Raw genomic sequence first — 23,755 nt, forward strand, 5'->3', positions numbered from 1 at the left:
CATGCAGTAGGCGCTCAATAAACGCTACGTTCTTCCCACTTCCTATGCAGACCTGAGTCTGCGGTCAGACTTTGGGGGAACCAACCTGCCACGCAGGCTGATCTGAGGACGCTTGTTCCCTTGCGTTGGCCTCAGTCTACCGGCCTGTGAAATGGGCCAGCGATGCACTCGCGGTTGCTTTGCCGTCAGGCTCGCTGGTCAATGCGTGCACCCGGCGCGGAGGGCAAATTGAAGTTCCCTTCCCGGCTATACCCGGGGGGGCTGTGGGGCTGGCAGGCTGACGACCCATCCGAACTGGCTTCCCAGCGTCCCTTTATCCTGGCAGCCCGACGGCGGGCACTGGCTGGAGCTGGGGGTCCTCCTTTATCCTGACTCTCCTTGGGCACTCGTTTAGAACCACAGTCCGGAGACACAGGCTGGGAGAGGGCATTGCGGGGACAGGACGGGGACCCGGCGGGAGAGACGGGGGCAGGGAGAGACGAGGAGGAGGGCCGGGGCCGCTGGGAGCCCCTGTGGGGCCGGGGAGGGCGTAGGGGCAGGGAATCAGTTCCTCTCTCTGGTTTCCCTCAATGTCTCTGTCTCCCCTTCTCTCTGTCTCTTCTGTCTCTGTGCCGACCCCGAGCTCCACCCCCGGCATCCGTCGTCCCTCCGCCTGGTTTTTGTCCCCAGACCCCGCACTCCGCCGGCGCGGGAGGGCGTCTGGTCCCTCCAGGAGCGCCGGGCGCTCTGAGACTTCCCGCGGGCACAGCTCGACGTCAGGATGGGGAGGGGGTGAAGGCGGGGCCAGAGGCAGGGGCGGGGTGGGGGCGGTGGGCCCGGAGCCTGGGAAACCAGAGCTGGGGCGACCCGCCCCGCCCCCCCGCCCGGGCCCGGGGGAAAGGAGGCAGGCGGGAAGTGTGCGCAGAGCTGTGCCGGGCTCACAGGAGGAGGCAGGCGCCGAGCCCAGCCCCGGGCGCTGCGGACTGGAGGACACCCGAACGCCCATGGCCTGGGAAGTCACCCGGAGGGCGGGTGTGAAGGCGGTGCCAGCGCCGCCGCGGGCGGCCCGGGACACCTCGGGCCCGGAGAGCAGCGTCCGCTGCCCCGCGGTGCGTGCGGCCGTCCCCATGCGCGCCCGGAGGGCGCTCGGCAGCCCCGCGCTCCAGAGCAGCCCGCCGCCCGGCAGGCCCCGGCGCCCTGCCCTAGCACTGCCCTTCGCGGGCCCTGAGTCCCTGGCCCACTTCTCCTTCAGTGACGAGGACACCTGTTGGCACTCTCCGGGCAGATCCGTCGTCAGGTGGGTGGCCCGAGGCCAGTCCCCTGCTTTCCCACCAGAGGGCTCTGGATGCGTTGGTGGGGGTGCCCAGGCCGCCTTCGGGAGTCTCCAAAGTGGTTTGCAGAGTCTGCCCGAGCTCCCGCCCCTTTCCCTGTTTCTAAACGTCTGGGTGCCTCTGAGGGCTTCCTGCAGGTGGTGGCTCTGAAAATAGGTGCTGGGTCCTGCCCCCTTTCTGCCCACTCCAGATGGGATCCCTTCACTCTCTTTGTGCCCCTAAACCTGGACTTTTGGCACTCACCCTGGTAGCCAGTATGCGTGTCCAGCGTCACCTGGGCTCCACTCCCAGGCCGCGGGCCTCCAGCCAGGTCCCTCAGGCCTTACCCTTCCTCCCTCCTTGCTGGGGCTGCCAGGCTGAAAGCCAGGCGGGTGGGTGTGGGAGGAGCTGGAACTCCTGGAGGGCAGTGAGAAGCTACTGGACAGGGGCAGAGGAGCAGCTTGTAAATTCTCAGAATTCTTGGGGTGCTCCAGCAATGTTCTTGCTCCCCTCCAGCACCCCCTTCAGATACCTGGACACACGCATGCTCCCCAACAAGGCACATACACTCCACATACACGGCCATACATGACATAAACAGCACACCCACACGCAGGGCAGTCGGGGTTGACCCATGGCCACGGTGACACACAGACCACAGAAACCCTGGCCTTTTAAACCTTGTATAGACTACACTGCTTGCAGGAACACACTCTCACTGCAACACATACCCAGGCCTGACTCCCACCTGCACACCTCATACCCCTCAGGAGTCAGGCACAGTCTCGGCACGTGTGCACCGCACACAGGTACACCCTCCCAAACCCACAGGACTCGGAGACACACAGACCCACACAAGTGCTGTGAACACCCAGACCCCACTCACACACACAGATGTGTAAATCCACACGGACAACCTACATGCACACGGGTGCCCCTGAGCACCCCCTCTGACTCACACATGCACAGACCCACCTGCAACACTTAACCCCACTAACAACTGTGTCACTGGCACCACGCGCCTGCCTGGCAGATACACACCAGCACCCGCCCTTAACCTCCATGTGACCTTCACAAAGCAAATGCCAGGTCCTTCCATAAAGGCTGCCTGGCACCTCCGACAAGGGTGTCAGTTGGCGTGGGGCAGAGCCTGGGGAGCTGCCAGGCTGCCTGGGGGAAGACAGACACCCAGTGACTTAGCATGCTTTATAGCTTTGAGCCCGGCTCCCCGGGTTCGCATCCTTGCTCTGTCACTAGTCACGTTATTCATCCTCAATGTGTCTCAGTTTCTCTCTCTCTCTCCGGAAAATGGGGATGAGTTCGTGTCCAGGCAAAGCACAGTGCTGGAGCATGTGGCATTCCAGAGCAGCTGGCTACTGTCATTGTTGTTATGGTTTTTACCAACTGGGATATGTCCCCTCTCATTGCCACAGCCCTACCCTCACCCCAGCTTGTTTGCTTCCGATTAGCTCCTGCAGCAGGACTTTCTGATCTGCCCCTGGACTGCACAGTCCTCCAGAGGCCCAATTTGATGTTTAGAAGCCCAGGGGGACAGGACTAGAGGCCCCAGAGGGGTGGAAGCAGGTAGCCACGTCACCTGAGAATGCCACCAAGCGGTCAGCCTATCCCAGGGGGAGTCTTGGGCAGGTCATTTCCCTTCTGATGGAGTGTCTGGGCACGTGGCTGTGATGTCAGGGCCTGTTGGCTGTCCTTGACAACACTAGTTTGTGGCTCTGGGCCCCATTGGGACATCTCCAGTGCAGCCTCTAGCCTGATTTTGGGTCACCCTGATCAGTAGCAGGCCAGGGAGGGGTGACTCCCCACAGCCTGGGGGTCTAATTCTGGGGAGTAGCTGAGATCCCCTTATTCGCAGGCTGCAATTCAACAGGCCTAATCTCCTATATGCCCTTCTGCAGCCTCAGGGACATCGCTCCTGGAAGCACAAACAGTGGGGCCCCAGGGAGCATCTTCCCATCCCTGCCCCTGGGCTCCTGCTTGCAGTGAGTTGAGTCCCCTGGGGCTGCCATATCTACCCAAGATGCTAGTTGGTTGTCCTTTGGGGCTTGGGTCTCACCTTCCCTAAACAGCACTTCAGTTCCTGGGGCAGGGGAGGGGTCCTCTCTCCATAGGAATGCTCCGCCCCCCTTCACAGTGGCACTCAGCAGAGTCAAAAAATCCAGCCTGGGCCTTGGGAGACAGGACATGATTCTCAGGTAATGAGGCCACCAATCCCTCGCCACCCCTCTGTGCCTGTCTTTTCATTGAACCAGGAGGTAAACAGAATCCAAATCGCGGAGTTGGTAGGAGTCATACTGGGTTCAGGTATATAAAGCACTCAATGCCACAGCAAGAACTCAGTGTCTTGTTATTATTACTATACACCTAACAGGATTTAACCTGGGACCCAGTACACAGCAGGTGCTCAATAATGGGCATTATCATCAGAGGCTCAAGCTCATGATTAGGTATTCCATCTTAAGAATGTGTTTTTTTAAAAAGATGAACACATATTAAAATTTTTTTTAAATATATTTTATTGATTTTTTACAGAGAGGAGGAGAGAGAGACAGAGAGCCAGAAACATCGATCAGCTGCCTCCTGCACATCTCCTACTGGGGATGTGCCCGCAACCCAGGCACATGCCCTTGACCAGAATCGAACCTGGGACCCTTCAGTCCGCAAGCCGATGCTCTATCCACTGAGCCAAACCGGTTTTGGCGAACACATATTAAATTAACCCTTTTCATATACATCTTCATGAAGTTCTTTTGCAAATTGTTTTTTATTTATTTACTAGAGGCCCAGTGTGCGAATCCGCGCACGGGTGGGGTCCCTCGGCCTGGCCTGTGATTGAGGCCTATGGGGGAGGGGCCAGCAGGCGGGGGCGAGGGGGGGGGTAGCTGGGGAGAGAACATGGGGTTTGGCTGTGGGAGCACACTGACCACTAGGGGGCAGCTCCTGCATTGAGCATCTGCCCCCTGTTGGTCAGTGAGCATCATAGCACTGCTCGACCGGTCATTCAGGTCGTTTGGCGGTAATGGTTGCTTAGGCTTTTATATAGAGAGATTTATATTAACATTTTTTAATGTTAACATTATCGTGGGTGTCTCCCTTTTTCCCCTCTTTGCCCACCTCCACCACTCCCTTTAGCCTTCACCAAACTATTGTCCATGTCCATGGGCTATGTATATATGTTCTTTAGCTAATCCCTTACCTTCTTTATCCAGTCACCCCACACTCCTTCCCTTGGGCGCCAGCCAGTCTGTTCCATGTATCCATGCTTCTGGTTCCATTTTGTTTGTCAGTTATTTTTGTTCATTAGATTCCACATATTAGTGAGATCATATGGTATTTGTCTTTCTCTGGCTGGTTTATTTGCTTAGCAAAATACTCTCCAGGCCCATCCATGCTGTCACAAAGGGTAAGAGATCCTTCTTTTTTATAGCCACATAGTATTCCATTGTGTAAATGTTCCATAGCTTTTTTTATCCACTTATCTGCTGACGGGCACCTGGGCTGTTTCCAGGTCTTGGCCATTGTAAATAATGTTGCTATAAACATAGGGGTGCACATATTCTTTCAGATTGGTGTTTCGGGATTGAAATGTTTTAAATTGTGATAAAATATAAATAACAAAATTTCACATTTTAACCATTTAAAAATATATCTTTTTATTGATTTTTAGAGAGAGGAAGGGAGAGCGATAGAGAGATCAAAACATTGATGAGAGAGGAACATCATCGATCAGCTACCTCCTGCACAACCCCTACTGGGGATCGGGCCCGCAATCCAGGTGGGGGATTGATCCAGTGACTTTGATTCCTGGGTCAACGCTCAACCACTGAGCCACACTGTCTGGGCCCATTTTAACCATTTTTGAATGTACAATTCAGTATCATTAAGTACATTCACATTGTTATGCAGCCATCACCACCATCCATCCCCAGAACTTTTTCATCCCAAACTGAAACTCTGTCCCCACTAAACACTAACTCCCCTTTTCCCTCCTCCAGGCCCTAGCACTCACTATTCTAATTGCTGTCGCTATAAATCTGACTCCTTCAGAGACCTCATATGAGTAGAATTTCACAATTACACAACAAATTGCATCATTTTCTGAAAAGACTGTCCTTTCCCATTGACTTGTCTTGGCACACTTGTCAAAAATCATTTGACCATATATGTGACAGGTTTATTTCTGTGCTCTCTAAGCAATTCTAATGGTCTATTTGTCTTTTGTATTTGGCTTATTTCATTTAGCATACTGTTTTCAAGGTTCATCCATCATTCACACACACACACACACACACACACACACACTGAGTGGCCAGATTGTTATGACTACCTGACGTTTGTAGGCAAATTAGCTATAATTTCGCACTGAAGTTGCTAGAGGGCCAGACCATTATAAATAGGGAAGCAGGTTGTTTACCATGACAGTAGAAATGATTTTTTTCTGAAGATATGGGTAAACAATGCAATTTAACAGCCTTTTAACGTGGGATACACACACACACACACACACACACACACACACACACACACACACTGAGTGGCCAGATTATTATGACCACCCCATCAGTACTTCGTTGGGCCACCTTTTGCCTTCAATACTGCAGCGATTCTTCTTGGCATGGACTCCATGAGATGTTGAAAGGTGATGCGAGGAATCTGACGCCATGCTTGACGAATAGCACTGTCCAGTTCTGTGAGATTTGATGGTTGTGGAACCAGCTGCCTGATGGCTCTTTTAACTTCATCCCACAAATGCTCAATCGAATTGAGATCTGGTGATTGTGGGGGCCACCTAAGCAAGGTAAAGTCTCCCTCATGTTCTTGAAACCACTCCTGCACAATACGAGCACCGTGGCATGGCGCATTGTCTTGTTGGAAGAAGCCATCTCCATTGGGATACACCATCAACATGATAGGAGGAACTTGATCAGCAACGATACTTAGGTATGTTGTGATATTCAGACGTTGTTCCACACGAATTAAAGGGCCCAAATCATGCCAGGAAAACATGCCCCAAACCATAACACTGCCCCCACCAGCTTGAAGGGTTGTACTCATGCATGTGGGGTGCATGCTTTCATGCTGTTTCCGCCAAATTCTCACTCTGCCATCATCATGATGCAACTGGAAACGTGATTCATCGGACCACATGACTTTTTCCCAATGCTCGACTGTCCAATCCTTGTGTTCCTGTGCGAATTGGAGAGGTTTTATCTTGGTAACTGCATACAGCAAAGGTGATCGAACAGGCCTTCGGCTTCCACATCCCATACAATGCAGTGTACAGCTAATTTATCTACAAATGTCAGGTGGTCATAATAATCTGGCCACTCATAATAATATATATCCCACACTCAAAGGCTGTTAAATCGCATTGTTTACCCACATCTTCAGAAAAAATCACTTCTACTGTTGTGGTAAACAACCTGCTTCCCTATTTATAATGGTCTGGCCCTCTAGCAACTTCAGTGCGAAATTATAGCTAATTTGCCTACAAACGTCAGGTGGTCATAATAATCTGGCCACTCAGTGTATATATATAACTTTATCCATTCACCCATTGATGAACATGAGTTGTTTCCATTTTTTTAGCTTTTGTGGACAATGCTGCTATGAACATCGGTGTACAAGAAACTGTTTGAGTCTTCGCTTTCAAATCTTTGGGGTGTATATAATTAGAAGTAGAATTGCTGGATTACATGGTAATTCTATACTCATATTTTTGAGGAGCTGCCAAACCATTTTTCACAGTGGCTGTACCATTTTACATTCCCAGCAGCAATGCACAAGGACTCCAATCTCTCCATGTCATCACCAACACTTAATATTTTGCTTTTCTTAATAATAGCCATCCTCGTGGGTATGCAGTTGTATCTCACTGTGGTTGATTTGCATTTCCCTAATGACTAATGGTGTTGAGTGTCTTATCATGTGCTTATTTGTCCATCTGTATATCTTCTTTGGAGAATTGTTTACTTAAGTCCTTTACCCACTTTTTAATGGCTTGTTTTTTGTTGTTGTTGACTTTTAGTTCTTTTGTATTCTATGTATTAACCTCTGATCAGATATGTGATTTGCAAAAATGTTCTCCCATTCTGTGGATTGCCTGTTCACACTCTGAATAGTGTTCTTTGAGGCACAAAAGTTTTTAATTTTGATAAAGTTCAATTTATTTTTATTTTGTTGCCTTTGCTTTTGGTGTCATATCCAAGAAGTCACTGCCAAATCCAATGTCATGAAGTTTCTAAGAGTTTTATAATTTTAGATCTTACGTTTAGGCCTTTGGTACATTTCGAGTTAATTTTTGTATATGGTGTGAGGTAAGGATCCAACTTCATCCTTTTGTATGGGGTAACTAGTTTCCACAGCATTGTTCGTTAAAAAAGACGGTCCAAGCTATTTGGGGTATCAGAACTAATGAGGAAACTGCTGTTTCTTTTTCACTCTCACAGAACACTTTTGACACCAAATGTGTGTAGGTTCCCCCACCATCACCACCACCACCACTACACACACCAACCAATGTCCTCCAGTTCTATGCAGACACCAACTGGGCAAACTACAGTTTAGTTCAATTCTGACACTTAACTGCCTGGAGTTAGTGCAGATCCCACAGGTGAAGGGCTCAGTCCCACAAGAATGCCCCCACTGCAGACATCAGTCTCAAGTCCAGGTTGTCACCTGTGCTTCTGACCGACTGGCTCTAAATCAGAGGTTACCACGCCCTCCTCCTCAGGTTAGGAAATTTGCTAGTATGGCTCATAGAACTCAGGAAAACAGCTTACTTACTAGGTCACTGGGGTTTTTTTTTAAATGTCTTTATTGATTTTTAGAGAGAGGGAGAGAGAGAAACATGGACTGGCTGCCTCATCCCCTACTGGGAATCGAGCTCAAAGTTTAGTCATGTGCCCTGACTGGGAATTGAACGGTGACCTCTTAGTTCATGGGTTGACACTCAACCATTGATCTACACCGACTGGGCAGGTTACTGGTTTATTATAAACAATACAACTCAGGAGTAACCAGAGAGAAGAGATGTATAGGGAAAGGTATGGGTAGAGGAACATGGAGCTTCCGTGCTCTCTCCAGGTGTGTCACCCTCCCACTGCCTCCATGTGTTCACCAACCCACAAGCTCTCCAAACCCTGTCATGTAGGGATTTTGATGTCGGTTTCATTGTGTAGTCATGACCAATTAAGTCAGTGGTTCTCAACCTGTGGGTCGCAACCCCTTTGGGGGTCAAACGACCCCTTCACAGGGGTCGCCTAAGACCATCGGAAAACACATATATAATTACATATTGTTTTTGTGATTAATCACTATGCTTTAATTATGTTTGATTTGTAACAATGAAAATACATCCTGCATATCAGATATTTACATTACGATTCATAACAGCAGCAAAATGACAGTTATGGAGTAGCAACGAAAATAATTTTATGGTTGGGGGTCTCCACAACCTAAGGAACTGTAGTAAAGGGTCGCGGCATTAGGAGGGTTGAGAACCACTGAATTAAGTCATCAGCCAATCCATTGATGATTAACTCAACCTCTCTCCCTTCCATGGGGCTCCGGGAGTGGGGCTGAAAGTTACAACCCTCTAATCACATGGTGGTCTCTCCTAGCAAGCAACCCCCATCCTGAGGCTATCTGGGAGTCCTTAGCAGGCAGTCATCTCAGTAGCTTACAAAAACACATTTTTCACTGCTAAGATTCTAAGGGTTCCGTTTTCTCCACATCCTCATCAGCAATTGTTGTTTGATTTACGGTAGTGATTCTGACAAGTGTGCAGTGAGATCTCATTGTGGTTTTGATTTGCACTTCCTTGATGACTAGTGACGTTGAGCATCTTTTCATAGGTCTACTGGCCATCTATCTGTATGTCCTCTTTGGAGAAGTGTCTATTCAGGTCCTCCGCCCATTTTTAAATTGGATTGTTTGGGGGACTTTTGGTGTTACGTTGTTTAAGTTCTCTCTATATTTTGGATATTAACCCCTTATCAGATGTATCATGGGTGAATATTTTCTCTGACCTGGTAGGTTGTGTTTTCGTTTTGTTCATGGTTTCCTTTGCTGTGCAAAAACTTTTCAGTTTTAGTTCCATTTGTTTATTTTTTATTTTGTTTCTCTTGACCAAGGAGATAAATTTAAAAAATTACTAAGAGCAAAGTCAAAGAGTTTGCTGCCTATGTTTTCTTCTAGGAGTTTTATGGTTTTGAGTCTTAACATTAAGTCTTTCATCCATTTTGAGTTTATTCTTATATGTGGTGCAAGAAAGTAGTCTAGCTTCTTTTATTTTTTATATGTATCTGTACAGTTTTTCCAACATCATATACTGAAGAGACTGTATTTACCCCATTGTATATTCTTGCCTCCTTTGTCACAGATTAACTCACCATATAGGCAGTTTATTTCTTGGCTATCTGTTCTGTTCCATTGATCTGTGCGTCTGTTTTTATGCCAGTACCATGCTGTTTTAATGACTAGAGCCTTGTAGTATAGTTTGATATTAGGTAGAATGATACCTCCAACTTGGTTCTTCTTTATTAAGATTGCTATGGCTATTAGGGGTCTTTTGTGTTTCCATATAAATTCTAAGATTATTTGTTCTAATTCTGTGAAAAATGTAATTGGTATTTTGATAGAAATTGCTTTGAATCTCTAGATTGCTTCGGGTAGTATGGACATTTTAACAATGTTAATTCTTCCTCTCCTAGAGTACCGTATATGCTTCCATTTATTTGTATCTTCTTCAATTTCTTTCTTCAATGTCTTATAATTTTCTGAGTACAGGTCTTTTACCTCCTTGGTTTAAATTATTCCTAGGTATTTTTTATGTAATTGAAAATGATTTTTTTCCTTAGTGTATCTTTCTGATAGTTTGTTATTGATGCACTAAATGCAACTGACTTTGAATATTAACTTTTGTAACCTGCTACTTTACTGAATTTATTTGTCAGCTCTAATAGTTTTTCGGTGTAATCTTTAGGGTCCTCTCTATGCAGTATCATGTCATTTGCAAATAATGACAGCTTTATTTCTTCCTTTCCAATTTCCTTCTATTTCTTTTTCTTGTCTGATTGCTGTGACCAGGACTTCCTACATTATGTTGAATAAAAGTGGTGATAATGGACATCCGTGTCTTGTTCTTGATCTTAAGGAAAACACTTTTAGCTTTTCACCATTGAGTATGATGTTAGCTGTGAGTTTGTCATGTGTGGTCTTTATTATGTTGAGGTATGTTCTTCTATTCCCACTTTGCTGAGAGTTTTTCTCATAAATGGATGCTGGATTTTATAAAATGCTTTTTCTGTATCTATTGAAATGATCATACAGTCTTTATCCTTAATTTTGTTTATGTGGTTGTATCACGTTAATTTGCATATATTCAACTATCCTTGCATCGAAGAATAAATCCCACTTGATCTTGGTATACGATCTTTTTAATGTATTGCTGAATTGGGTTTGCAAATATTTTGTTGAGACTATTTGCATCTATGTTCATCAGAGATATTGGCCTGTACTTTTTCTTTTTTGTAATGCCTCGTTTCGAAATCGAGGTAATGCTGGCCTTGTACTAGTATAATGAGCTTGGGAGCCTTCTCTCCTCTTGAATTTTTTGGAATAGTTTGAGAAGGATGTTTGAATGTTGGGTAAAATTTACCTGTGAAGCCATTACTTTTAGGACTTATTTGTTGGGAGTTTTTTATTTTTTTATTGCTGATCTGATTTTAGTAGTTATCAGTCTGTTCAGATTTTTTGTTTTCTCTTGACTCAGTCTTGGAAGATTGTATGTTTCTTTTTAAATATATATATATATAATATATATTTATTGATTTCAGAGGGAGACAGACATAGAAACACCAATGATGAGAGAGAATATTGATAGGCTTCCTCCTGCATGCCCCCTACTGGGCACCAAGCCCACAAACTGGGCATGTGCCCTGACCAGGAACCCAGTCAGTAACCTCCTGGTTCATAAGTTGATGCTCAACCACTGAGCCACACCTGCCAGGCAGATTATATGTTTCTAAACATTTATCCATTTCTTCCAGATTTTCCGATTTGTTGGCATATGATTGTTCATAGTATTTCCTTCTTGTAAACCTTTGTATTTCTGTAGCATCAATGGTCATTTCTCCTCTTTCATTTCTGATTTTATTTATTTGGCTCCTCTCTTTTTTTTCTTGCTAAGTCTGGTTAAAGGCTTATCATTCTGTTTATCTTTTCAAAGGACCAGCTGTTGTTTGATTGCTCTTTTGTGGGTTTTTTTTTTTTTATACTTTATTTTGTTTAGTTCCACTCTGATCTTTATTATTTCCTTCTTTCAATTCACTTTGGACTTTGTCCTTCATTTTTGAGTTTCTTTTGGTTGAAAGGTTAGATTGTGTATTTGAGATTTTTCTTACTTCTCGAGGTAGACCTGTAATACTCCTGGGACTTCTTTCGCTGTGTCCCATAGATTTTTGGACCATTGTGTGTGTGTTTTAAAAAATATGTATTTTCATTGATCTCAGAGAGGAAGGGAGAGGGAGAGAGAGACAGAAACATCAATGATGAGAGAGAATCACTGATTGGCTGCCTCCTGCAAATCCCACCCCCACCCATCCAGGGATCAAGCCTGCAACAGGGATATGTGCCCTGATGGGGAATAAAACCACAGCCTCCCAGTTCATAGGTCAGTGCTCAACCACAGAGCCTCACCAACCAGGCCATTGGGCCATTGTGTTTTATTTTCATTTGTCTCAAGGTTTCTTTGATTTCTTCCTTGATCTCATTGTTAACCCTTCATTGTTTAATAGCACATTATTTAGCCTCCATGAGCTTGTGTTTTTCTGTGTTGTTTTTTCTTGTAACTGATTTCTAGTTTCATACCTTGTGGTCAGAGAAGATGCTTGATATGATTTCAGTCTTCCTAGATTTATTGAGACCGTGACCTAACATGTAGTCTATCCTGGACAATGTTCCATGTACGCTTGAAAAGAATGTCTATTGTGCTGCTTTGTGACAAAATGTTGTAGAAATATCAATTAAATCCATCTGGTCTAAAGGATCATTTAAGGACACAGTTTCCTTGTTGATTTTCTGTCCGGATAATCTACCCATTGATGTCAATGGGGTGTTAAAGTCTCCACAATTACTGTATTTGATCTCTCCTTTTGTATTCATCAATATTTACTTTACATACTATTTAGGTGCTTTACATTTGGTATGTAAATGTTTAGAAGGGTAACATCCTAGTGTCGGATTGATCCCTTTATCATTATGAAATGTCCTTCTTTGCCCGGCTGGCATGACTCAGTGGTTGAACGCTGACCTATGAACCAGGAGGTTACAGTTCGATTCCTGGTCAGGGCACATGCCTGGGTTGTGGGCTTGATCTCCATTGGGGGGCGTGCAGGAGGCAGCCTGTCAATGATTCTCATCATTGATGTTTCTCTCTCTCTCTCCCTCTCCCTTCCTCTCTGAAATCAATAAAAATATTTTTAAAAGAAATATCCTCCTTTGTCTCTTGTTATAGCCTTTGTTTTAAAGTCTATTTTGTCTGGTATACATATTGCTACCCCAGCATCTTTTTTGTTTCCATTTTCATGTAGTATCTTTTTCCATCCCTTTACTTTCAGTCTGTGTGTGTCTTTTGATCTGAAGTGGGTCTCTTATAGACAGTGGGTGTTGTTTAGGTCTTGTTTTCTTATCCATTCAGCTACTCTATGTCTTTAGACTGGAGCATTTAATCCATTTACATTTAAGTGATTATTGATAGGTACGTGGTTATTGCTATTTTATTATTCATATTTATATTCTTTCCTCCCTTTTTCTTCTTAAAGAAGTACCTTTAACATTTCTTCTAATACTGATTGGTAGTGATAACTCCTCTACCTTTTTCTTGTGTGGGGAGCTCTTTATCTCCTATTTCAATTCTAAAGGATAGCCTTTATGGATAGAGTAGTCTTGGCTGTAGGTCCTTGCTTTTCATCACTTTGAATATTGTGTGGTAATCCCTTCTTGCCTGCAAAGTTTCTGTTGAGAAATCAGCTGGCAGCCTTTTCTTTTTTCACTTTTAAAATTTATTTATTTTAGTGAGAGAGAGGCAGAGGAAGAAGCAGCGATTCACTGTCCCACTTATTTGTGCATGCATTTGTTGATTCTTGTATGTGCCCTGACCAGGGATTGAACCTGGAACCTTGGTGTATCGGGAGGATGCTCTAACCAACTGAGCTACCCAGCCAGGGCTCAGCTGAGAGTCTTATGAGAGCTCCCCTGTAGGTAACTGCCCTTCTCTTGCTGCTTTTAAGATTCTATCTTTGTCTTTAAACTTTGGCACTTTGATTATTATGTATCTTGTTATGGGCCTCTTTGGGCTTATTTTGTTTGAGACTCTCTGAGCTTCCTAGACTTATATGTCTATTTCCTTCGCCAAGTTAGGGAAGTTTTAAGCTGTAATTTCTTCAAACAGGTTTTCAATTCCTTGCTCTCTTTTCTCCTCCTGGTACCCTTGTGATGTGAATGTTGAAATGGTTGATGTTGTCCCAGAGGTCTCTTAAACTGTCCTCATTTTTTAAAATTCGGTTTTCTTTTTGCTGTTTCAATTGGGTGTTTTTCTCTATTTTTTCTTCCAAATCACTGACTCGATCCTCTTCTTCATGTAACCTGCTATTTGATTCCTTCTAGTGTACTTTTCATTTTTGACTGGTTCTTTTTTATGGTGTCTATGACCTTATTTATGCTATTTATACTATCTCCTTGTTGAAGTTCTCACTTAGTTCATCTATTCTTCCTCTAAGTTCTTTGAGCATCCTTATAGCCAGTGTTTTGAACTCTGCATCTGGTAGCTTAGTGGCCTCCATTTCATTCTTTTTCTGGAATTTTCTCCTGTTCTTTCCTTTGAGGCATGTTGCTTTGTCTCCTCGTTTTGGCTGCCTCTCTGTGTTGTTTCTATGTCTTAGGTAGATTTTCTATGTCTCCCAGTCTTGGCAGGTGGCCTTATGTAATAGGTGACCTGTAGGGCCCAGTGGAGCAGTCTGCCTGGTCACCTGAGCTGGGTGCTCTAGGAGTGCCCTTGTGTGGGATGAGTGTGCCCTCCTGTTATAGTTGAGTAGGCATGTCTGAGTAGGGTTGTCTGACTAGGGTTGACCCTCAGGCTGACTGGCCACAACCACAGAGCAGGATTCACCCCAAAAGGGCTCTGGTGCTTGCTGAGACTACCCTTTGGGGGGGCCTTTTGTGGAGATAATCAGGGATGCTCTGTTGTGGTCTGGAGGCAGCCACTGAGTGTGTTGGTGCTGGGGCCTCTTTGGAGGGCCTCCGGTGCAACCCCGGGTCAGCGGCTGCCTAGGCAGGAGCTTCCAAAATATCCGAGGTTGGTAGCTGCCTCTTTTGGTCTGGGAGCTGCTTGGGAGGGGTCACGCTACAAACTGATGCCAGCTACCACCAGTGCCGGCCCGGGTGCTCAGCAGGAGGCACAGGGCAAGCTGAGGCCAGCTGCCACCTGCCCGGGGCCTCTGGACCTTTGAGAGTGTTTAGGAAAGTCTGTAGCACAGGCCAAGGCTGGCTGCCTGGAAAAACGGCCCTTGAAAGTGGCTCGGGTGATTGCTGAAGTGTGCTTTTTAAAAAGTTTGAATTTTGTACTTTAATATTTCAGGTTTCTTTACTAAAATTGGAATATCTGATTACTCAGGGCTCCAGCCCCACTCTGCTTCTTGTGTTGATTGTCTGGCCCTTTTGAACATCTTATTTATTATTATTATTTATTTTTTAAAATATATTTTATTGATTTTTTACAGAGAGGAAGGGAGAGGGATAGAGAGTTAGAAACATTGATGAGAGAGAAACACCAATCAGCTCCTTCCTGCACACTCCCCACTGGGGATGTGCCCGCAACCAAGGTACATGCCCTTGACCAGAATCGAACCTGGGACCCTTCAGTCCACAGGCCAACACTCTATCCACTGAGCCAAACCGGTTAGGGCTATTATTATTTTTAAATATTTTTTTATTGATTTCAGAGAGGAAAGGAGAGGGAGAGAGAGATAGAAACATCAATGATGAGAAAGAATCATTGATCGGCTGCCTTCTGCACGCCCCCTACTGGGGATTGAGTCTGCAACCCCGGGCATGTGCCCTTGACCAGAATTGAACTGGGGACCCTTCAGTCCACAGGCCGACACTCCGTCCACTGAGCCAAACCAGCCAGGGCTGAACATTCTATTTAATGAGAATAATATGCTCTGATGGGGTCAGGTAGGCAGAGGGCAGCAGCTAACGCAGCGGTTCTCAACCTGTGGGCCACGACCCCTGGAAAAACATCCTGCAGATCAGATATTTACATTATAATTCATAACAGTAGCAAATTTACAGTTATGAAGTAGCAACGAAAATAATTTTATGGTTGGGGGTCACCACCACATGAGGAACTGTATTAAAGGGTCGCGGCACCAGGAAGGTTGAGAACCACTGGAAGGAGTCACAAGACTTCTGGTTTCGAATTCTGACCCCATCATGGTCTTGCTGTGTGACTCAGGGCCAATCATTCTCCTCTCTGACCCTGGTTTTCATCTGTAAGAAGGAGTCAGTGAATTCCCTCTCCACTCTCCGCACCGCAGAAGTAGCCTAGAAAAAAGGCTCCATAATATGGTTGCCGTTGTCCGGTTCTAAGAGATTTCAGACTTGTTTCTTAGCAGAGGGACTATTCAAATAATGATCTTAGGCTGGTTTGCAGTAGGTAGGGCCGGAAAATGGAGGGCCCCGTTTCCTCCCCCTTCTCCTTTGGACCCCCCCGCCCCCAGCATAGCATGAAATCTGCCCACTAGCCTAAGCCCCTCACTGTAGCAGTGGAGTAAGTGACCAGAGGTCAGAGGCCTTCCCAAAGCCACAGCGCATGTTGCGGGCACACAGCTCCCATTCTCATACTCAGTTCTCCGCATCGCCTGCCTTGCTGAGGCCGCTCCCCAAGTGGCACATGTGGGGCTGACAGACTTGGAATTGCCAATGTTTTTTGAACTCTGTGCCAGACATGGTTCCGAGCATTTCACCTGCGTTAATGCTGGTCACCTGGATGCCCTGAGGACGTGGTGGTTTTGTTCATCGTGCGGACAAGGAAACAAATTCAGTCACTTTCTTCAAGTCATACAGCTGGGCAGTGGCATGGCCAGCGTCCCCCTGCCTCATCCCGAGGGTCTCGGTCTTGCCAGTGCCCCAGGCCGGGGTCCCCTTGTCTCCCTTCCCTGTAGCCGTGTCTCTGTCCTGGTCTGCATCTCCATTCCAGCCGCCCCAGCTTCCTCGCTGGCCTTCCAACAACACTGAATCCTGCCCCAGGTCTTTGACCTTGCTGTCCCCTCACCCTGGAGTGCTTCCTTCTGACCATGGTCTTCCTTCCTCCTTGTCTTTCTGGCCCTGCTCGGATGTCCCCTTGTCAGGCTGGCCTGCGTCAACCACAACAGCTAAAATCAGCTCTCCAGTAACGTGCCGTCATCCACCTACTTTTAATTCTCTGTAGGCCACAACCCAGTCCATGGATTCACTTATTCATTCATTCATACATTTTATTATCCATTCAGTAAACATGGACTGGGCGTCCATTATGTGCCAGGCGATGTTCTTGGCCCAAGGGGTACAGCAGTAAACAAAGCAGGCAAAAATCCCTGATCTGCAGTACTTACTTCTTGAAGACAATGCAAACAGTAAAGAAGCAAAATATACATTATGTCCAATAACTAGTATTTTTAAAAATATATTTTTATTGATTTCAGAGAGGAAAGGTCAGGGAGACAGAGAGAGAGAGAAACATCATTGATGAGAGAGAGTCATTAATTGGCTTTGGCTGCCTCCCTCACGCCCCACCCTGGGGACTGAGCCCGAAACCTGGGCATGTACCCTGACCGGGAATTGGACTGTGACCTCTTGGTTCATAGGTTGACGCTCAACCACTGAGCCATGCCAGCCGGGCAGCAGTATGCTTTTAAGAAAGGGAAATATGAAATATTATGACAGCGGTTGGTGAGGGGAGGCCTTCCTGAGGAGTCGACTTTTGAGCTGAGGCCTGAAGGTGGAAGGGGAGCCACTGGGATCTGGGCAGGATAAACAGCCGGTGCAAAGGCCCTGAGGCAGGGATGTGTACGGAATGTTTAGGGAACAGCGAGGAGGCCACTGCGGCTGGAGCACAATGGGTAAAGGGTAGAGAGGGAGGTCCCAGGCAGGGCCTGGGGGGCTGCAGCGAGGACTCTGGCTTTTCCTCTGAGTGAGTTGGGGGCCATAGAAGGTTCTGAGCAGAGGAGGGATAGGGCCTGACTCAAGTGTTTACAGGCTCCCTCTGGCTGCTGAGGGGGAAACAGACCGAGGGGCAGAGACAGGAGCCAGGGACCAGGGCAGAGGAGAATGCACTGGTCCAGGCAAGTGATGAGGGGGGCTGGCCACAGACGGGCTGAGAAGTGGGCCAATTCTGCATAGATTTGAGCAGTGAGGCTGATGTGAGGTACAGTGGGAAAGGCAGGGTCAATGAGAACCCCACCACTTGGCGTGTGCGGTGTTACTAGGCCAACGTGTTGAAAGTCCAGCCCTCCCATGTCATCCCCGTGAAGCACAGGTCATGTACCCCAGCACCTACCACAGAGCCCGGCTCACAGAGGCTCTCAGTACTGTTGATCCCTGCGATTCTTTGTCTGCCATCTCTTTTGGGGTGTCTCTCTCTTTTGTGTCCTCTACCTGTCCCTCATTTCTGCCAGGAATTCCCTTGCCTCCCCCCCCAATCCCGTTCCTCTTAACCTCCCCAGTGCCATCTCAGCCCCCCTGACCCCGGTTCCTGCCGCCCCTGCAGCTTCGAGGCGGAGAATGGGCCTGCACCGTCCCCCGGCCGCAGCCCGCTGGACTCGCAGGCGAGCCCGGGCCTGGTGCTGCACGCCGGGGTGGCCGCCAGCCAGCGCCGCGAATCTTTCCTCTACCGCTCCGACAGCGACTATGACATGTCGCCCAAGACCATGTCCCGGAACTCTTCAGTCACCAGCGAGGCGTGAGCACTCCCTAACCCCACCTGCCAGCTACTCCAGGCCTGGCCCTTTCACAGGCTGCCCTTCCCAGCAAGGAGGGCGCACGCTGCCTGAGCCCCCAGGGGAGGGCCAACGCCCCCTTCCCCCTGTCAGGAGCTCAGTCCCTTATAGCATGTCCATCCCGTGAGTGCCCATCCTATCTCTGCCCCCCACCCAGCCACACCTAGCCCCTCCCTCAGTTCAAGCCCCTATCCTTGTCCATACAGTCCCCACCTACCCAACTTGCCCATTGGCTGCTGGGGCCGGGCCCCACCTCAGCCTGTGTCTGTAGCAAGGAGGGAAGACCCCCCAGTTGAGCCCCCACCGCCGCCACTGCTTCCTCCCAGAGTCCACTTCTGCTGAGCAGCCTCTCCTCCCCTCTGCCAGCCTTTCCTAAGCCAGCTTCCCTCATCATTGCCACCTACGGAGGTGTGAGCACCCCCAGACCTGCTCAGCCCCCTCCCCTCTCATTGGATCCTCCAGCCCTTGCCCTACCCACCAAGGTACCCATCTCACACACCCCCCAGGCCCCTTTCTGCCCTACTCCCCTCCCCACCCACTGCTCTCACCTGCCCCCACCCACCTGAGCCCTTCTCCCTACCACCATTTCCTTCAGGACTGGCCCCTGCAGCGTGTTCACTCTTGTGAGGTGTGAGTGCCCCCCTCCCCAGGAGCCCCTCCCTGCCCACCAGCCTCCCTGGGCCCGGCCCCCACAGAGTGTCCCCCAGGAGAGTTGCTTCTCGGGCGCCCCACCCCCTCCACTCCCAGGCCCTTTGGCGTCCCACTGTGCAGACCCCTGACCTACCCCTGTCCTGGATTACAGGTATGCTGAGGACCTCATCGTGACGCCATTTGCCCAGGTGAGACCTCGCCCCCAAGGAGGGGAAGGACTCCAAACCTCCCCCACACTTGGGGACAGGGGCCCAGTGCCCTCTCCTCACTGCCGTCCTGATCCCAGGTGCTGGCCAGTCTCCGGAGTGTTCGCAGCAACTTCTCACTGCTGACCAACGTGCCCATTCCCAGCAACAAGTAAGTTGAGCTGGGCCCCAACAGCCACGATTGTGAACTAAGCACAGCTGGGTCCACGCTGGGTTCTGCCTTGTGACCTCAAGCAGGCACTTGATCGGTCCGTTCAGATAACAGCTCCCTCTGAGCCAGTAAACTCTTGTCATTCAAATGCCTAAGACACAGAAACCTTTATACATAAAGACTGAGGGTCCCAGATATAGAGTGGTGAGACCATAGGCGGCCAGCCACCCCAGCCTCGGGGCCACTCCTGCCCTTATGCTAACTTGCTGGACAGATAGGATCCTGTGGTGTATCTGCTCCCCCTTCATAAAATAAGAATTTAATAGCTGCCCCACTAGATGGCTGCTGTGAGGAGTCTAGAAGATGATAAATGGAAAGTGCTAAAACATTGCCCAGCACATAGTAAGTGCTCACTGAATAGGAGTACTTCTTCTTTTGGGTCAGGGGTATGGCTGAGAGCAGCTGGTCCCTCTGGGAGTTCTGGAGGGCGGGGGGGGGGGGGGGGGTAGGGGGCGGCGCACATGGAAGGAAGCAGAAACTTTGAGACACAAGACCTGACCCTACTGCTGATCAGCCATGTAGTCTCCAGGAAGCTGGTTCACCTCCTTGAACCTCAGTTTCCCTGTCTGTAAAATGGGTTCTTGTGGGTTCTGTGAGAGGCTGCAGAGTACATGGCAGCGTGCCTGGGACACACTGAGCGCTCAGCAAAAGGAGTATCGGCACCACTCAAGGAGAGGGGGGCAGGGATCTGGAGGGGCCCAGGCCGGCACTGGAGCCCCATTTGTTTGCAGGCGATCCCCACTGAGTGGCCCAACCCCAGTCTGCAAGGCCACACTGTCAGGTAAGCCCAGGGGTAGTGGCAAAGGGCCCCTCTTACTGCCCCAGTGGGGGTCCCTGGCCCCGGGTAGTTGATTCATCCCCTTTCCCAACACCCCACTCACCTGGCAGACCCCATCGCCACGGGCCGGGGCCTGTGAGGGCCTGCCTGTGGGTCCTCCCCGTCACCACCCTGCTGCCCCTTCTCCAGAGGAGACATGTCAGCAGTTGGCCCGCGAGACGTTGGAGGAGCTGGACTGGTGTCTGGAGCAGCTAGAGACCATGCAGACCTACCGCTCAGTCAGCGAGATGGCGTCCCACAAGGTGTGTGGACCTCGCGTGTGGACCTCGCTGGCCGGCAGGGCGGGGCCAGTCCCTGGATGGGGCTGTGGGTGGGGCTATTCCTAGGCAGCGCCTGTGGGGCGGGGCCTGGGGCGGGGCTAGCAACAGGGCGGTCCCAGTGGGCAGGGCCAATCTGTGGCTAGGGCTATAGGGTGGGGGCACAGCTTCCATAGATCTTTACTTCTCCTCAGGACCTAGGGAGCCTGGTGTGTGTGTGTGTGTGTGTCCGTCCGTCCATCCTGGTGTGTGTGTGTGTGTGTGTGTGTGTGTACATCTGTCCATAGACAATCATGTTTCTTGGGGCGGGTGGTGTGCTTGTATCATCTATGGGTATGTACCTGTGGCTGAGTCTGTGTGGCTGTCCATTTGTTGGCTGCACATTAGCAGTGTGGGGTGGGGGTGTGTTCCGAGAGACGGCCAGGCGTGGAGTACAGATGTGTACCTATGGATGGTGTGGGTGTGTACAGGCGATTATGCAGGGTTGTGTGTGGGTCTGTGCCGGGGGGATGTGTACGTCTACAGGTGTGAGTTGGTCCACATTTGTGGTGTGTGTCTCCATGTGTTTGTGACTCTCCGTGTGTGCTTGCACACGTATGCGTGTGCTTGCAGGGCTGCAGGGGAGGGTGCAAGGCTTCCATGGACAGCTGGGCAGACCGTGCCCTGCACAGCTCCAGGGTCACCGTTCAGAAAGTAGGCCGAGTGCCTGATGTTTCCTGGAGTGTGAGGCTCAGTGGCTGCCCCTGTGGGAGGAAGCAGCTCAGGAAATGAGTGTGCAGGTGGGGGTGTCTGTTGGGGGCCGTGCATATGCCTGTGGGTGTTGTGTCTGGGAACATATAAGCCTGAGGGTGGTTGTGTCCCTGAGTGTGCGTTGAGCATCTGAGCATGTGACTGTATCTCTGAATGTGAATCTGTGAGTGTGTGTGTGTGTGTGTGTGTGTACTCCCATATGGATTTGTCAGGGTGTGTTTGTGTCTAAGGGCACGTGGGTATTTGTGTTTGTTTGAAAGTGTCTGTGGGTGTGTTGTGTGTTTATAAGTGTGTCCCGTATCTGAGTGTTTGTCCCTTGGCGTGTGTCTCCATGTCTGCGTGTGGGTCTGTGTTCTTGGAAGGGGCGTGTCTGAAAGCATTTGTATCTCTATGGACTCAGCTATAATACCTACAAAGGTGTTACCCGTCGGAGTTGTGACTGTGTGTGTGTGTGTGTGTGTGTGTGTGTGTGCGCGCGCGTGTGGTCAGGGTAGCCCTAAAAGCATCTGGATATCTGTTGTGTTCAGTGTGCCCAGTGTCTGGCTGTGTTAGCGTGGAAGGTGTGTCTCAGAGTGTTCGTATGTCTGTGAGTGTGGGGAGCATCTGGGTGTGTGTCTTTGTCTCTGGGTGTGTCCATGGAGGAGGCATGTCCTCGAGGGGGTGTGTGCTGCCCTGCCTATCCCGGCAGCCCCACTTGGGCCTGGCCGAGGCCTGTGGACTCTGATGCCCCTTTAACGCCCCCCCACCCCCGGCACCAGCTGACATCACATGCAGCCTGCCAGTGCTGCAGTGAGCACGCACACACAGGCGCACAAACGGAGCCCAGAGCCTCTGAAGCCGCCTCCTGGGACCCTCGCCCTGCCCCTCCATGGGCAGGGGTCCCTGGCCACCTCCGACCACTGCTGTGGGGGGGCCCGCAGAGGCCAGGGGCCTGCAGACCATGTAACCAGGGCTGCCACCGGGAGCGCGGAGGGGAAGGGAGCCCCCAGCCCTGCTGGGCCGGCCCAGGCCCCTCCGCGGCTCCCCCTTCCACTGCCCACCTGCCCAGCACCCCACCCCCACCCCAGACTGTGGCTGCCAACCCCAGGACTCCCCAAGCTCTGCCTCTGTGCGCGGCAGCCCTGAGCGGGGCTAGACTCCAAGATGCCCTTGGTGGATTTCTTCTGCGAGACCTGCTCCAAGCCATGGCTGGTGGGCTGGTGGGACCAGGTAGGGGGCCTCGGGGTGGTGGATGGGCAGGAGACCCTCTGACCTCTGACCCATCAACCTCTGGTCTGAACTTGTGTGTTCAGCTGTGCACGTGTGTGGCCTGGAAATGAATGCTTATGACTGTGTCTCTGTGCGTGGCCCAGGGCTGGGTGTAGATGGTGGGTGGCTGGGGGTGTGGATCTCTCTGGGTGTGACTGTCGGTACACACATGTGTGTCTGCAGTGGTGTGGGGCCACCTAACTATATGCTTGTTTGCCTGGGGCATGGTGTGGCCCTGTCTGAGATCCTATGGCTTCGATTGCATTGTGTGTTGGACGTGTTCGTGAGTCCAGAACTACATGATTTTTCTGGGGCATGTGACCTCGAGTGTCAGTGACCACCTTATTGTGTATGCCCCTTGATTTATGTGTCTGCGGCTGTGTGAACTGTGTAACAGAAATCTGTGTGCGGTTTGTGACTTTGTGGGTCCATCTTGCGTGTGCGTGTGCGTGTGTGTGTGTGTCTCTCTCTTTACGTGTGCCCAGGGTCTCTGGGCAGCACTGGGTGGAGTAAGGGCCCGTCCAGGGTGGGCACTTAGACTTACCCTTCCTGCCCAGTGTCCCTCTTGCATCTCTGGACACTGTAAGCTTCTGCTTTTGGGGTGCTTTGGCAGCTGGGGGGTGGGGAGCTGTTGCCCTTTCTCCTCCTTGCACAATGTCACCGCAGATGCTGTGTGAACTAGCATGGGGGCGCCAGGAGAGGCCCCCAAGCCCAGCGCTGGGTGTATTACCTTCATCTGTGCATCTGTCCGCCTCCTGGGGCCAGGGGAGAGGGGGCGATGATGGGGAAACCCCTCTGCCGGGTGACGAACTAGGGCTTCCTAAGCTCACCATTCTCCCCTGCTCCAGACAAGCCTTCTCTTCGCCCAGAACTTGGGAACTGTGTTCCCTCCTTCCCAGCTGGGCTGAATGCCGGAGGCCAGGACTCCCGGGAAGTGGGGTCCCTGTCTGGGGACACAGGGGCCAGGAGTAGCTCTGGGAAGGCAAGGGTTAAGGGGCCCGCAGCCTACCCCGCCTTTCCCCCAAGCCCAGAAGCTGGTTGGAAGGGGAGTTGCTAAGGAGACTCCCATCTCCATGGCAATGGGATTCTCCTGATACCTCATTGGCTCCCTGTTAGGAGCCCCTCCCTCCCACAGGTGCCCCTCTGGCTCCTCCTTGGGGGAGAGGGAGAGAGTATGGACAGGGGAGCCCCACTTCCTCAAGCAAAGAGAGATATGCCCAGTCTCCCCAAGCCTGGGGACTCCCCAAG

The 23,755-nt window shown here is 49.9% G+C and overlaps 1 protein-coding gene across 5 annotated transcripts in view; it reads left to right on the forward strand.

Moving 5' to 3' along the window:
* The window catches only part of PDE4A (phosphodiesterase 4A), a 45,167-nt gene that overhangs the window by 12,349 nt on the left and 9,063 nt on the right, over positions 1-23,755 (forward strand). For 3 of the 5 annotated variants that reach the window (XM_036313529.1, XM_036313526.1, XM_036313527.1), the window contains 5 exons: positions 18,118-18,309; positions 19,149-19,185; positions 19,284-19,354; positions 20,146-20,195; positions 20,382-20,494. In XM_036313529.1, coding sequence (XP_036169422.1) covers positions 18,118-18,309; positions 19,149-19,185; positions 19,284-19,354; positions 20,146-20,195; positions 20,382-20,494 — 463 coding nt within the window. Of the gene's footprint in view, positions 1-878; positions 1,277-18,117; positions 18,310-19,148; positions 19,186-19,283; positions 19,355-20,145; positions 20,196-20,381; positions 20,495-22,058; positions 22,469-23,755 lie in introns of those variants that run through there. The other 2 variants (XM_036313528.1, XM_036313530.1) reach the window with 2 other exon arrangements.

Source organism: Myotis myotis, unplaced genomic scaffold, assembly GCF_014108235.1.
Source record: "Myotis myotis isolate mMyoMyo1 unplaced genomic scaffold, mMyoMyo1.p scaffold_m19_p_6, whole genome shotgun sequence".
Classification (NCBI taxonomy): Eukaryota; Metazoa; Chordata; class Mammalia; order Chiroptera; family Vespertilionidae; genus Myotis; species Myotis myotis.